The following is a 17,087-nucleotide window of genomic DNA, read 5'->3' on the forward strand; positions in this document are numbered from 1 at the left end:
CTGGAGGGGTGAATTAAGAGAGGAGAGGGCTTGTATGCAGTCTCCATGTGGGCCCCCTCCGCTCTTGCTATGGGCCCAGCAGCCCATGTGTACCACACACCCTGTACCCATCAATGTTGGATAGCATCCCCTATAGCATCAATGGTTTTCTGCTGATGGTTTTAAAACCATCAACCATCGATTGTAGAGTCATTGATGTCCATCACTACGTCTGCTGTGACCTGCAGATAAGAGCTGCCACTGTAGTCTGTACACCAGCTGTTCGGTATGGAAACCAGAGCCTTTTGGCATTGATTTTCCTGCTATTCTGCAGTCCAGATCCAGAGTAATAGGTAAGGAGGAACCAGTAAAGAGGTGCTGCAGCAGAAATACTCAGCTCCAAGAAGTGAGCAATTTCAGGTGCCGGTGAAGGAGCTTGGTGGCTGCAACAACTTCTCTTATATAACTGCTGAGCAGTTGCAGGAGAGTAGTCCTACAGTAATTAGCAACATTTTAGTGGCTAAGTAACACCATTGTGCAAGAACTGTGAGCAAAATTTTGGTAGGGTCTTGCGATACCGCTGTAGCCACTGAGTCCACATGTTATGCTCTCAAAGGAACTGAACAGGGGGGGGGCTCCACGGACTAGAGCCAGACTACGACCTCACGGGGCCCTTGGTGGGACACTGGCATAAGGACTTCTATACACATATGTCTCCCAACTGTTCTGATTTCCTGTGGGATTGGGTGGGGGGGAAGGTGGCCCAATAGGAAACAGAGAGAGAGGTGGCCAAGAGGAGAGTGAGAAAATGAGGTGGCCCCAGGAGAGAAAGACTAAGAAAGAGAGGTGGCACAGGAGAGAGAGAGAGAGAGAGAGAGAGAGAGAGAGAGAGAGAGAGAGAGAGGTGGTCCACCAGGGGAGATAAAGTCCGAGAAATAGAGAGACAACAAGGAGAGATGCCCAGGGGAGTATGAGAGATGCATTCTAGAAAAGAAAGAGAGGTGTCCCCTAGGAGAAAGTGAGAGAGAGAGAGAAAAAATACACATAGAGAAAGATAGATAGATTAGATAGATAGATAGATAGATAGGTAGATAGATAGATCGATAGATAGATAGATAGATAGATTAGATAGATTGACATTTATAGCACCCTTATACTTCCTTAAACAGTCCAAGAAAGGGATTTGAACACCAAACCTCAGATACCATAGTCATAATCACACTATGACTGAGCTATCAGTCATAGTGTGATTTGGGTGCCCCTTGTCATTCAGTTACATCCCCCTTTATTTAACATGGACAATTGAGTGCATACCATACATGGGACTCAAACTCCCAACCTCATATAACTGCCTCTCACCACTACGCATGTGACTATCAGAATAGGGTCTTAGGGGTATATTTACTAAAGGGCATGTTTTTAGAAGTGATGTTGTCCATAGCAACCAATCAGATTCTAGCTATTATCTTGTAGAAGGTGCTAGATGAATGTTAAGAAGAATCTGATTGGTTCCTATGGGCAGCATATCCACTTCTAAAAACCTGCACTTTAGCAATATAAACCTCTTTTGAGAGTAGAGTGGTGGTTTCAGGAAGGGATCTGGGGTATCAGGTGTTGAGAAGAGGCCTCAGACCAGGAGTGCAATCTGACACTGCCAGGCTCCCCTCACATCAAGGCCCTGTAGTGGCTGCACTCTGGCACCAGTGACAGTTTTGCCCCTGTCACTAGGCAAGATAATTAACGTTGGGTTACTGTCGAGAAAGGGAGAACCAAGACAATTGTCTTTTTTCAACCTCAGAAGCTATCTAACTGTCACTATGTAAGACAAATCTGTAAAACCCCCAGAAAGATTGCTAAAATAAGCCGATCCCATCATACCTTGTCACAAAATCTCATGCTTAAAAAATGAATATTATATTAATATTAGCTTCACCCTGAATACACTTTCAAAGTATAGGTCATATGGAGACTATGGCCCTCATTCGGCCCTGATCGCTCGCTAGCGTTTTTTGCATGGCTGCGATCAGGTCAGAACTGCGCACGCACCGCAATGCATAGGTGTGACGCACGGGCACAAAGCGGATCGTTGCTGTGCAAAGGTGATTGACAGGAAGAGTGCTGTGCGTATGTGGGTGGCAACTGACCATTTTCCAGGAGAGATTGGGGAAACGCAGGTGTGCCTAAGCATTCGCAGGGTGGATGTCTGACGTCAATTCCGGCCCCGGACAGGGTGAAGTGATCGCAGCGGCTGAGTAAGTCCTGGGCAAGTCAGAAACTGCACAAACCATTTTCGTATCACTCGGCTGCACATGCATTTTCACACTTACAAAGCTAAAATACACTCCCTTGTAGGGGGCGACTATCTGATCGCTGGACTGCAAAAAACTGCTAGCGTGCAATCGGGTCTGAATGAGGACCTATGTTCTCAGTAAAGGTGGAAATACATACCAAAGTCTTAAACATTTATGAAAAGCTGGAGACAGAACACTCCGAGCCTTTGGTCCTATTATATAGTCATCAAAGGCAACAGTATGGTTTACTGTACTTCTCTCCAAGCAGTAGGCCACAGCTCGGCAACCAATGTCCTCCTGCTCCCCCTTTTTACCATAATGTAGACCTTTTATTTTCACGTGAGAAAAATTAGACATCATTCTCTCCACATAGTCGACATCCTGAGTCTCGTACAGGCAGCAAAGTATCTCATTATGGTAATCTGATGGATGTCTCCTAAACCATTCCTCTAAGGCTAGTTTAGCTCTGAAGGAAATGGGACAACCAATGTTCCTCTGAGTTTCCTGAATTTGTTTTTCACTTGAAAGACCAAATAAGAATCGTACAGTTAATTTCAGATGGGCCCGACCTTCTGATGCCTTCAGTAATTCTTTTACTTTCCTAATCTTCATGAAATGAAAGTGTTCTTTCACTGATTTCTGATCTAGGACATAGTAGAGAGCAGCAAAGAACTCCTGCACACTCAGATGGATGAAGCTGTAGCAGGTACGGGTGTCAACATCCCTGTGGAAGATGTTCTCATTCAGAAACACAGACTCCAGCTCTGACACAGAGAGTCCATGTCTTACAAGATCGGATTCTTCAAAGAGAATTCTTTGGTCCCAAACTCCTTCATTGGCCAAAGCACACAGCTTCTGTATACATGTGCTTATATGCTGGGCAGAGTCCCTTCTGTGATACTTTATTAAACTCTTTAGGTAAAGTAGGTATATGGATGTGGATGTTTTTGAACTGATTGTGTGTAATCTCTCTTGTAATTGCTGTTTTATTACAGTACATACAATCCAGCAAATTATAGGGACAGCGCACATGGTGTACAGAGTGTCATTGTCCTTTATTGTACTGAAAGCCAGGTCTGCTTGATCTCTGGTTTTAAAGAATTTATAGAAATATTCTTCAAGCTGATTCCCTGTAAACCCCAGAATCTCCACATATCGAGGACATTTGACAAAGTGCTTCAACGTCATCATTGAGAGTGGCCTTGTGGTGATGATCAGCGAGCTGTCACCTAGAACAGTTTTTCTAAATAAACTGTTGAGAAGGATCTCTCTGGAGACCTCCTGAAATGGTTCATCACAAACCTCTGTGTCATTCATTGGTGACCATTTTAATTCATCGAAACCATCAACAATAAAAAGTATTCCTTTAGACTTTCTGAATATCAGATGTAACAGATCAGATGGACATTTCAGTAGACAATAGTTGGATAGATATCCAGCCAGGCTTATATTACCAGTGATGGTGTTGACTTTTCTACAATTTATGTAGAACACAAACTGAAACTTGTCCTTATACAGATTCCCGGAGGCCCAGTCCAGCATGATCTTCTGGGATGTCATAGTCTTTCCTATCCCAGCCAGTCCTTGTAATACCACAGTTTTGGGACTAATTCCAACATCATCAGGACTAAAGAGATCTTGAACGGTAGTTGGCAAATACTCATCTGATGATCTGTCTGCCATAATCTGTAGATGCCTCTGGCCAGAAGCTGTTATCTCATGTTGTCTCTCCCCCTCATCCCGATAATTCTTTATCAATAAAAGTCTTACGTATCTTTTCTCCAGATAGATTGTTTCCCCTAATCTTGCGTTACAGTCTTCAGTAACATGGTATTTATCCAATGTGTAATCCACATATCTTAATCTGCAATCTGTAAAGGATTTAATAATACTGTATACATTAATAACAATAAAGACTAGGGCAGTCTAAATCGTTAGCTTTATTAATGAACGGTCAGGCACAACCTTGATGCACGGAAAAAAAACACACACACCAGAACCCTCCACAGGCGACGTATCCCCAAGTGTAAAGCTGACACCTTCCAACAGAAAACTTACTTGACTCTTTTTTGTGTGTAACAACCTTAGTGCAGGTCTTTAGATTCAGGGCTTGATGTTTTGAGGGGTATATTTACTAAAAGCAACCAATCAGATTCTAGATATTATCCTCTAGAAGGTGCTACAGTATATAAATAAGTAGGATCTGATTGGTTACTATAGGCACCATCTCCACTACTGCAAACCCACACTTTACTAAATATACCCATACATGTGTGACTGTAGCCGGCTACAAGAGGAAGGCTGTACTACCCAATGTCCCACCACCCAGCCGCAACCATCAACATGATACTCCCATGAGCTGGATCTATTCTGTGACACTACACAGTAGCTGCCCAATTGTCATCCAACAAACACCCATGTTTCAGAGGGAGAGATCCACCCACATGCGGCACACACCGGACACTCTCTTTTCGCACTGTAGATGCAGTGAAGCACCACTTGATCTGGACCAGGCTTTGTCTTGAACTGCACAGGAATTGGTTTCATATATGTACAAAGTGGCAGATGAGGCACAACGGAACTTGGTGAGAAAAGAGCTGCTGCCGCTGCATTGTAGCAAGTCATATACAGATTCAGAGTCATTCGCGAGCAGATGTACAGTACATATGTTGCACATCACATTGATCAGTGCAGTTTCATTTACTGCATCCGATTGTTTCATTTGAGTGACTAAGATGCACATTTGCGCAAAATAGATGCTCAGCGCAAGCCAAGTCGCAGGGGACCTGGCACGACGAGAAGTGCTGTTTGGCGCACCTGCGGCACATGTATGAGGACACATCTGTATTTACTATAGACAATACCAGAAACAAGCGACAGTCAGCCGGCAGGAAGGATAGAAGGTAAGTAAAGCATTGGGTCAACCCATTATAGATACACCATTGCATTAAGAGTAAATCATTCACAGAAACCAGTAAAAAAAATAACAACAACACAGGGGGAGATTGATACAATGTAAAGACTGTGGACAAGTGGAAATTTTGTCCATAGCAACCAATTACCTTTGAGGTAGCATTTATATCAAGTACATTCCATAAAACGACAGGTGATCTGTTTGCTATGGGTGAATTCCCCACTTGCCCACTCTTTACATTTGATACATCTCATCCAACCACATAAATGGATTACTAATGACTTCAGAGATAGCAGCAGTATTTGAGAATGTGGCATGTTCATAATGTGTGCAGCTTTTCTATGGGCTGAACTTGCCCTGTAGGGTGGACACTGGATAAAGCCTCCCATAGTGTTCGCTCAAATTGTAAGTTGATTGCACTGTGGGTGTAAGAAACTAAAGTTAGCACCCCTTCCTTGTCAGCCCCAGACACTGGTGTATTTATTAGTAACTTAAAGGTCTATGCACTAAGCCATGAATAGAGATAAACTCGAAATAGATAAAGTGCCAACCAACCAGCTTCTAACTGTCACTTTTCAAACACAGCCTGTAACATGGAAGTTAGGAGCTGATTGTACTTTAGCTCCCTCCACTTCATCATTCTCCAACGCTTAGTGAATAGACCTCACTGGTCACTGTTAGATTCATGTTACGTTAATTAAAGAAATAATTTTACTAACCTTCAAGTGTTTTATTTGAAGACATCTTCATTAATTTATCTGAAAAGATAAAAGACAAGAGATTCTAAGCATTACAGAAGGAAACATTTACCCCGGTGTAAGATATAAATTATATTAAAAGTCACATCACTTATGTATTATACACATAGTAATGTGATTCCAGTATTATGCGATAAGAAACACTAAGGGCCTAATTCAGCCACCTTGACATGCGGGGGGGGACACCCAGCACAGGGCTAGTACGCCCTGCATGTCTGGCCTTCCCCCCACTGAATGCTGCAAGTCCCTACCTGCGCATTGCTGCGCTGGTAGGCGCCTGTTCACTGCGTCCAAGATCGCAGCGGCTGCATCGGTCCGAGCACACCTGTGTTGCACAAACTACACCCTCAAAACGGCGGCCCAACACCGCCGTCCCGCGCCCTCCCACCCAGTGAACGCCTCTGCCTGTCAATCAGACAGAGGCGATCACTGGGCTGAGATGCCGATCGTATCTCTGGCAGCACATGCGCACTGCGGTGCCTGTGCATGCGCAGTTCAGACCTGATCGTCCGCTGCGCAGAAATTGACAACAGCGTTCAGGTCTGAATTAGCCCCTAAGTATATTAACACCAGCCATGTTAGTGTTCATTCTAGTACCCTGCGCATTTCAAAACCTGTGCAGTTCCTCTTTCCTGATTAAGGTGTCACTCTAGGTTGTGGTGCTTCTAGCACACTCTGGTCTGCATCCCAGTGCTGTGATACAGACCAAAGTGTGCTAGAAGCACCAAATCAGAGAGCGACACTCCAGGCAGGACTGAGGAACTGCATGGGATTTGAAAGGTGCAGGGTGCTAGAATGAACACTACACATCATGCTATCTCCCGACAAGCCCGGAACAATAGATTAAGGGGGAAATGTATACATTTTTGGAAAGAGATATGTTATCTACAACCAACCAATCAGGTTGTGTCATTTTATAGCACAGTCTGTAAAATGACAGTAAGAAGCAGATTGGTTGGTGCTTTTGAGGAATGGACCAAGCAGTGAAAAGTGAAGAACTGAACCAATGGAGAAGTTGCCCCTGACAACCAAGCAGCTCCTAGCTAGCATTTATCAAATACACTCTATAAAATGATAGGTAGCGTCTGATTGGTTACTATGGGCAGCTTCACTCTTTTCACTGCTTGATTCATTTCCCCCTTTATCTCTCTCAAATTGTTAATACATTTCCCCCATAAGTGACTGCCAAAAACACTACCTGCCTCTGTTAATTACACAAAATACACCTTGAATTGGTGCCACCACCACCCTGGCTGTGCTTATGATTCTCACAGCATTACCGGAATTGGGATGGCCAACACTGCCCCATTACGGGAATTGGGTTGGCCAACACTGCCCCATAGATTATACCAGAAACACACCCACAGATCTTCAGTACTGCACAAGAGGAAGACAGTTCCTTGTTTCAGCCAGTATGAGAGGAGTGCAGCAATTGGGAGGATACAGGACCTCACCAGGGTGGGACTGGCCCACAGAGGAACAGGGAAAATCCCTAGTGGACCCCACCCCTTCCTCAAAAGTCAGGTTCCAGACTGTGCAGTCAAACTATACATTGTTTCTCTATTAGAGCTCAGTTACATAATCATTAATGGCTGGTCAAGTCTCTTTGGGTGTTGGCCCCAACCCCTTTGGTAACTGACCATGCCCTTCAAGCATGGGCTCCTGTCACTGCATTCCCCAGGTGGGCCCTTCATTCCACACTCTGACACTGCCCATCACCCAGGTGTGCTCAGTAGTAAATACGACTCCTCACCTGTATTTAGATGACTGCATGTGTGTGGCTGCACTCCCCTTAACTTTTAAGTAACATGTATAAACAAACCATATGAGAAAACTGTCTCACTTTGCCTCACTCCTTAACAGGACTCACCAGTTTGTGTCACTTTGTGCCGGAGATCCTCTGCCAGTCCCATAAGGCCGATCAGTTGGAGGACCTCTATGGTTACATCCAGCACCTCTTCTTCTCCATAAACATCTATGAGAAGGTTTTTTGAGGTAACATAATCAGCCGTTTCCAGGCGCCCACGTGGGATGGGGCCTCGCCCTCTATAGGAGAAATCAGACAACTTGTCCTTAAATCTCTTGAAGTCATCATGTGTCAGATCTTGCAGAGCCTCATACAGAATGTCTCCAAGTGTCCTGTTCCCCTCACACTCAGGCCCTGGGGAGAACAGAGTAATGTCCTGTAACTGTTACATGGAGAAACCCCTTCACCTTTTGATAATGACATTACGTAATTGGCTACTACATGCTCCCCTGCTACTCATGTTAAGTACACTGCTCTTCTTGTCTTCCATCTGGTGTGTTTCAGTCTTGCCCAGATTGTTTATTTATTTTTTTATTCAAGTTTTATCATGAAAAGAATATAACAACAAAGACAGTCTGTGTATGAAGTTGTGACAACAAGGTCAAAACAGATCGTCATCGTACATAATACAAAAACAGATAGATCAAATGGATATACAGCAAATACAGAACAATGGATCTAAAAATGGGTGTGGTATGCGTGACCGAGCGGGCTTGGTGGCGACCAGCGGTCGCCATGGGTACTATTCCCACTGTATGGGTGTCGTGGACACCCATGAGTGGGAAAAGTCCCTGTTGGTTGGCATGCCGACAGTCAGGATTGTGAGGGGGTGGGATGTAGTGGGAGGTTATGTGACTGCCGGTCACATGACTATATCCCTCCAAAAACAGGTCTCTAGTATCAAGGAGAGATATTCCTGATACCTCATATCCAAAAAACAACAGACCTTCAAGAAAAACAATAAAATACACAATGGAAAGAAATAAGACAAGGATGGGAAGAGACACAAGAGGAAGGGGGGATTGGGGGGTCTGTATATTCACTTGAGCAATCATCATAGGCCTTTAAGAATTCAGTAACACTTGTCTGAGTAAATGCCATTCTGTTTTCTCAAAAAACATATTTGGTCAAAAACCATATTTGGGATTGGGTGGCCTGGGGGAGGGAATCAATATACAATCCCCAACGTTTAAAGAATCGGAGAACACCAACTTCAAAAACAGTCAGGGCCGTTTTGCAGTCATAATATAAAATTTGCATCAATTTTCTATGGACCTCTAGTATTGAGGGTTTAGATTTGGAGATCCAATGGGTAAGAATCACTTTTCTGGACAGTGTGACTAGGATTGTTAAGAATGGTATAACTTCCTGGACATGTGAACCCAGATCCCATGATGTAAAATTTGCACAGAGACATGCTAGAGGGTTAGGATGAACATGGGTATGAAGAAGGTTATTAATAAATGAGATCACTTTGTTCCATAATTTTCTAATATAACCACATTCCCAAAAAGTATGGTAAAAAGATGCAGACATTTAGAACATTCTCTTGTGCTTAAAGGATTATAACTAGGGACGAGAGGGTTCGGTTCCCTGAGAACCTAATCCCCTCCCCCGAACATTAAGTTCCGAGCCCGGATCCGAGTCTGGCTCAGTTTTTCGTGCTTAACTCGGATCTGAAAGCGAGGCAAAACATCATCATCCCGCTGTCGGATCTCAAGGATTTTGGATTCTATATATAGTCCCGGTGATCGGCACCATCTTCACTCCAGACTTTTAGAGTGCACAGTAAGAACGTGATCCTTCTGTGCTGTAATCGGATAGGCAGGTTAGAGAAGGGGGCAGGAGAGAGCAGAGGGGTTGCCGAAGGACAGTTGAGTTAACCTGGGGTGCTGCTTGTGTAGGTGTGCTGTGTAGGTGTGCTGTGACTGTCACTGTGTTAGGGCTCTGCAAAGTAGACAGTGCACTGCATATAGCATACTGTGGCTTTGTATAGGACCAGGTGTTGTTCTCTGTCGAAGGGGCTGTGTACTGCCGTACACTACTGCTATATATCCACTGCATGTGATCCAAAGCAAAAAATATATTTCTATTGGTGAGTTACTCTGACTACTAGTACTGCGGCTGCCGTACACTACTGCTATATATCCTGTGTGTGTGATCAAGTTAAAAAAATATATTTCTCTTGGTGCATCACTCTGACCACTAGTATAGTGGCTGCTGTATACTACTGCTATATAATCTGTGTGTGATCCAAAGCCAAAAATATATTTCTATTATGTATTTAAAAAGGGTGCTCTTTCTGCTGTATCTGAAAGGGGTGATCTGTCTGGCTATCCAGGGGCTCCGCCCCAGTGTAAAATTAAAATAATAAAATCTAAAAAGAAAAAAAGCCTAAATTTATTACAGGTTGAGTATCCCTTATCCAAAATGCTTGGGACCAGAAGTATTTTGGATATCGGATTTTTCCGTATTTTGGAATAATTGCATACCATAATGAGATATCATGGCGATGGGACCTAAGTCTAAGCACACAATGCATTTATGTTTCATATACACCTTATACACACATCCTGAAGGTCATTTTAGCTAATATTTTTAATACCTTTGTGCATTAAACAAAGTGTCTGTACATTCACACAATTCATTTATGTTTCATATACACCTTATACACACAGCCTGAAGGTCATTTAATACAATATTTTTAATAACTTTGTGTATTAAATAAGGTTTGAATACATTGAGCCATCAGAAAACAAAGGTTTCACTATCTCACTCTCACTCAAAAAATTCCGTATTTCGGAATGTTCCATATTTCGGAATATTTGGATATGGGATACTCAACCTGCATTACAAAAAAAAACTATTTTTTGTTTATGCTGTACCCCACAGTACTATACAATTTTTATTTTATTTTCATAAGTACTGTGACACTGCCGGTCAGACCGCAGTATATTATTTCCTACTCATAAACACATTGTGCGATGCTGTCAGTGTAGTCAACTGCAGTGTGTAATTATTATATATATTTCTGATTCATTTGTGTGACACTGTAACCTCTGGTGTGTGATACAGTATAAAAAGTATTTCAACATATTTTTTGACTCAATGTGTGCGACACTGTAACCGTAGTGTGTGATATAAAAAATAATAAATACATTTTTATTTAAATTAATATTTAGTGCTGTGTCATCCCATTATACATCCAGGGACTGCAGCTGCTCCGTCCATCTAGAGGGGTTCTGTCAGTCCACCCAAAATAAAAGACATCTTTTTTTATATTTTGCGCTGTATCCTCCCAGAATACATCCAGGCCGTCCATTTCAGGGTGTGGTGTCTGTAGCTCATATTCTTATTATAATTTATTGTCCTATGTCTATAACTCTTCTTATCACTGCATTTTAATTAATTACAATTAATATTATTAATAATAATTATAAATTAGATACATTTTAATTATATGGATATAAATAAACACTCCACACTCATATAGTGAATGTTCTGCATATCGAAGATATCTTGGATGAAAAAGAAGAATCTAATTCTTATAAATTAAATTAATTAAATTAAAATTAAAATAAATTAAATAAATTAAATCTAAAATATTGTCTTCTTTTATTCTTATTTGCCTTATTCATCTTTTTGTGAACTGAAATCTTGAGCCTTGCCTAATGCTTCTTTTTTTAAATACAATTCTTTTTTGTTGTTGTTATATTTTGTCCTCCCAGTATATACATCCAAGTGTTGCTGCTGCTCCGTCCAGCTACATCAGTGCAACCCTTTGGCCTAAACTGGATAAAAACAATATTGTGAGCGGTGAGGTGTTCAGAATAGTCTGGAAATGAGTGGAAATGAATGTTATTGAGGTTAATAATACTGTAGGAACAAAAACACTCCCAAATTCTGTTATTTTAGCTGTTATGATTTAAAAAAAAAAAATCCAGATCCAAAACCAAAACCTGCAAGGGTGGTTTTGGCAAAACCAATCCAGATCCAAAACATGAAGGAGATCCAGATACAAAACCAAAACACAAAACCCAAAAAATGGCCTGGTGCACACCCCAAATTATAACGGGCGTGTTGGGCCTGAGGTATATATGCTCTCTGCACTTCTTGTAGATAAGACAAAATCTGCATGGTAGTCATAATATTTACTAAGATGCGTGGGGTCTATCAGAGCAGGAATATCTTTTTGCCTTTGTAGAAGTAGTTTATCTAAGGTCAGAAAGGATTTTAGTAAGGAAGGAGTAGATAACGTTTGTCCTATATGGTATGCGCTCACATAACGTAATCACCGATTGTAATAGATCCGAGGCCTTGGTGAGGGAGGTAGATAAGGAGAGGGGCCTGATATATGAAGAGAGGTAATGTCATACCTGTAAGTACATATAAAAATGTGTTTGCAGAATGTTATATTTATATTTATCTCTAAGAACAGTGAATTTGAGTATCTTCCCTCCCGGGTCAAAAACCTTGGAAGAATTAGATAGTTCCTTGTCATGCCAGTCTGTGAAGTTAGAATTGGTGAGGGAGCGGGGGAATGCAAGATTACCCCAGAGAGGAATTCAGAAAGTATGCAAAGGATTTCTGTGGAGTTTCCTATTTAGCGTGACCTATGCATAATAAATATCGTGGAATAAAGGAGAATGTAAAATGTGTAGAGCAGGGGCGTAGCCAGAACTATGTGGGCCCCATAGCAATATTTTGAAGGGGCCCCCGTCCCAGTGCTTCTATAGAGACACTTCTCTGCAGCAGTTGTTCATTTTATGCCCTATAATAGTGCCCTAGTTCATTTTCTGAACCATAGTAGAGCCTTATTTAATGTTATACCCCATAGTAGTGCCCTCGTTTCTTTTATGAATCTAAGTGGTGCTTAAGTTCACCTTATGTCACATTTCAGAGCTGCCAGTACACATTATGTCGCACAGTACCCCCAATTCACATCATGATATATAGTGCTCCCCGTTCATATTGTGCCTCATTACAGTGCCCCGGATCATATTATATAACATTAAAATGCCCTCCAGTTCATTTTATACCACACTACAATGAGGAGGTCCAGGAGCATACCTAGATATATTGCAGGCCCCAAGGAAAAAGTTTGAATAGACCCCTACGTACAACCCAATGGTGAAAAATGTATATAACACATGGAACTATAACAGGGAAGGTGGGCCCCTCTCAGCTCTGGGCCCCATAGCAGCTGCACTGCCTGCACCTATGGTAGCTACACCATTGGTGTAGAGGAATGTTTTTTGGGTAGGAATGCAAGAGAGCACTAGGGAAAAATGGGTGAAATAAGGCACAATCAAATTGAGAGTCAGTAAAAGAGTTCCTTTCCATCATCCAGTCAGCAGCACATATAAGTGGAACCGACAGGGAGTAGGAGAAGAAATCAGGTAAGCAGATTTCTCCAGCAGTTCGTGGCACTGTAAGTTTATCAAATGCAATAAGGGGTTTCTTCCCTTTCCAGGGGAATTTAGACAGAATTTTACAAATATGGAGTAAGTCTCATCGAGATAGGCCAATGGGCAACATCTGCATATGGTAATACAACCGTGGGAATATAATGCTTTGTAAGACTGCAACTCGTCCCAAAATAGAGAGGGGCAACAATTTTTAGGACTCCAAAGAAGTAGTTAGTTTGGCTAACATAGAGGAGTGAAATTTACAGCATAGAGAGTGGAGAGATCCGATGGAAATTGCACGCCCAGATAGGTGATTTTTGAAGAGGCAATTTTGAAAGGGTAGGCTGAGGATATATGAGGGAGGGAATTATGGGAGTTCGCTAGAGTAACAAATCAGATTTTGTGACCTTGATACGGTATCCCGCTTTAGCTCCAAACAAGGAAATTAAATGGAGGATCTACGAAATAAAGGTATCGGGATCGGATAACATATGAAATAATATATGAATATGCAGATAATATATGAATATGCAGATAATATATGAAATGCAGCATATCATCTGCAAACAAAGCTACTTTCAGTTGAACATCGACAATCTGAATTCCTTTAACCAATGTGGAAGCTCGTAATGCTATTGCTAAGGGTTCAAGGGCTATAGCAAATAGAAGCGGGGATTGCGGACAGCCTTGTCTGGTGACTTTACCTATATTAAAGGGAGCAGGGAGGATACCATTACATGACACCTGAGTCTGTGGGTTGGAATAGAATAATTTTATCCAGTTAAGAAATGTGACAGGAAATCCAAAACGAGCAAAGGATTGAAATAAATGATCTCATTTAACCAGGTCAAACACCTTCTCGGCGTCAAGGGAGAGAACGAAATAGGCCTGTTGTAAATTAGATGAGGTATGGACTGCAGAAAGAACTCTGTGGACATTTAGCTCAGAGTGTCTACCCCATATGAAGCCAGTCTGATCTAGGTGGATAATATGGGGCAAGAGGAGTTTTACATGGTCAGCAAGTACTTTAGTCAGTAGCTTATAGTCTAAATTTAGCAGGGATATGGGGCGATAGGAGCCCGGGAGCGTGAGGTCTCTGCCTGGTTTTGGTAGAACCTTAATTATCGCAGTGTTAAAGTGTAAAGGAAGAATCCCAGATGAAAGCAATTCTGGGTAAGAGAATTTTGTAAAAATCAGCAGTAAAGCCATCGGGTCCTCAGGCCTTATTACACTTAAAATGTTGGATTACCTTGCGTACTTCTTCTAACATAATCGGAGCTACAAGGGGCTGATGGAGGTCCAAGGGAAAGGTAGGGTTAAGTAGAGTGTCTCAAGAACCTTGTGGAGGGGGGGATGCAGGGAGGTCATGAGAGGCAGAAGCAGGTGATTACCCAGTGTAAAGGTCCAAATAAAAAGACCTCATGACTCAGAAATTTCTGTGTTAGTCATGGTGAGTGTACCTGAAGGTGTCCGCAATGGACGAGTTGTCATCGGTGGACGAGAGCCATTAAGTAGATTAGTCAGCAGCTTACAACAGTTTTGTTACTGAATTTATGGTAACGGTAGTTGACATGAAATAAATACCTATCACCCATGGACAAGAGGGGGCGGAACGGCAGCATTTGGCCGCCCATTCGTGGGTTTGGTCCGGCCAACGCAGGCGTGGCCGGACCGAATGGGGGCAGGCCGCAGCGGCTGCGTGACGTCACACGCAGCCGCTGTGGGCCGGGGACCGATGAGTAGCTCCCGGCCAGCACGCTAAAGCTGCACTGGCCGGGAGCTACTCTTGAAGTGCAAAGGCATTGCCGCTGTGCGATGCCTTTGCACTTCTGCGAGGGGGGCCGGACTGACATGCGCGGCGGGCTAGCCCTGTGCTGGGCATCCCCCCGCATGTCAGGGAAGAAGATTGTAGCTGTGGTAAATTTAGCACGGCTACGATCAACTCAGAATGACCCCCTATATACTTTGATTAGGCTATCAAAGACTGGAATTATTATTTTTTTTAATAGACAGTTGGAGCATACACATTGCATAATACAAAATGACAACCTGTAATCAGTAGAGAAATTAAAACAATACAACCTGTTGGATCAGTATGAACATTCAAGATTTCATGGGGAATGTGGCGTTTAAGTAAAATCACAACTCCTCTGGCTTTGGTGTTATAGGAACTAAAGACAATCATAGACCAGTTAAGTATATTTAATTTGGCGACCTCTTCAGGAACCAAATGTGATTCCTGGAGGAATGCGATGTCTATATTCTGCTTATTGAGATAAAAAAGAATTCTCCTGCGCTTTGCTGGTGAATTAAAACCACCCACATTCCATGACCCAATATTCAGCTTAGGCATAACTCAGGAGGAGGAGAGACATCACTGGCACCGATGAAATAATCATAAAAATAAGAAACAGAGTACAGTGACATAAGGGGGGGGGGGGGGGGGGGGTAGGCAAAATGGGGAGGAGAAGAAGGGGGAGATGAACACAAACCACATATTATTTACATTCGAACAATGAGTCCAACACCATAGCAACGTGCAGAATGGAGGACTAAAATGACAGTAGGACTCTGGATTTCCCAGACATAGACAGAAGGCCTCCATCCACATATCCACAGTAACATGTAAAGCCAGTAGTGGAAAGTAAGGGAGGAGATCCGCCTATACCATTCTGACATGGGAATAAGTATATATAATTAGTAATTCAAATCAAAACATATGAGAAAAAAGCACCAGTATATATGGAAGGTACCATTAAAGGGGGTGAGGGAGTGAAACCATGTACATCGCGTACTGACAGAATACAATGGGAACCATAACCAAAATAAAGGACAGCTTTATGTAATGTCAGTGGCAGTAGAAAATTGAGAGGCATACAATCAGTACAGCAAAACTAAATCAGATGACACAGATAGAGAACTAATATGATGAAAACTGCAGTAACAGGAGGGCCAAATAGCATTCATAAAGAACCTCAGGTTGCGGACTGTGCCGTAGGGTCGCTGATGTCCGATTCCAGGGGCCTGGGAAGATCTTTCAAATATGCCATTGCGTCTGCAGGAGACAGGAAGTCCTTGTAGGAAGAGTCATCATACACACGTAAACGGGCTGAGTATAACAAGACAAACTTGCGGCCCTCTGCAACGAATTGTGAGCAAACAGGCGAAAAGGCTTTCTGGGCCATGGTTAACTCCACTGAGTAGTCCTGGAATATGAATAGTTTTGGGCCTTTCCACTGAAGATTTCTGACATGATGCGACGCAGACCAAAAGGCAGTTTTATGCAGATAATTCAGGCAACGAAATACCGTGACCCTCGGGTAGTAGGAGTGGTTGTAGAAGCTATGTAATGCACTCTTTCAATCACTAGATTGCAACATTCCTGTTCAATCTCCAATAGATTCGGAAGGGAATTGCGGCCAAAAGGGAGGGTCCCATCACCGATTCGGGGAGACCCATCAGTCGGATATTATTTCTGCATGATTTGTTCTCTAGATCATCAAGCTTATTACAAACATGATAATTATCAGATGGTAAAACTTTTACAGACTGTTGCATCCCTTCAATATCATGCATGGCAGCTCCCAGTGTATTCTCAGTATGAGAGACTGTCTGTGTTAAATGCTGCAGCTGTTGTGTAATATCAGAAACAGCCTGTGAGAGAAGGGGGGTCTTGGTGGACTTGATTGCTTCCACCCCCTCATTATATGAAATTGGGGTGTCAGATGAGCGCATGAGCTCTGGAGAGGTAAGCACCTCAGTCACTGCCTTTTTTGAGGCTGGAGAGACAGGGTCCGGACCCACCTCAGGTGCCATTGTTCTTGCCTTTGCGGCTGTGAGCCAGACGCGACTGCGGGAGTGACGAATCGGTCCATGGGGGTCGCGGACAGCAGTGGTAGTGGTGCGGGGTTAGTGGAGGCCGGTGAGGGC

General features: G+C 42.8%; 1 protein-coding gene across 1 annotated transcript in view; it reads right to left on the reverse strand.

Annotated features, from left to right (window-relative positions):
• Positions 1 to 15,510, reverse strand: part of LOC135057151 (NACHT, LRR and PYD domains-containing protein 3-like) — a 45,128-nt gene extending 29,618 nt beyond the window's left edge. Inside the window, exons 1-4 of the mRNA XM_063963050.1 lie at positions 15,240 to 15,510; positions 7,813 to 8,103; positions 5,904 to 5,942; positions 2,428 to 4,141 (exon numbers count right to left, since the gene is read on the reverse strand). Of these exons, the coding sequence (XP_063819120.1) occupies positions 2,428 to 4,141; positions 5,904 to 5,942; positions 7,813 to 8,103; positions 15,240 to 15,510 (2,315 nt within the window). The remainder of the gene's footprint in view (positions 1 to 2,427; positions 4,142 to 5,903; positions 5,943 to 7,812; positions 8,104 to 15,239) is intronic.
• Positions 15,511 to 17,087: the final 1,577 nt, after the last annotated feature.

The sequence above is a fragment of the Pseudophryne corroboree genome, chromosome 3, assembly GCF_028390025.1.
Source record: "Pseudophryne corroboree isolate aPseCor3 chromosome 3, aPseCor3.hap2, whole genome shotgun sequence".
NCBI classification, from domain to species: domain Eukaryota; kingdom Metazoa; phylum Chordata; class Amphibia; order Anura; family Myobatrachidae; genus Pseudophryne; species Pseudophryne corroboree.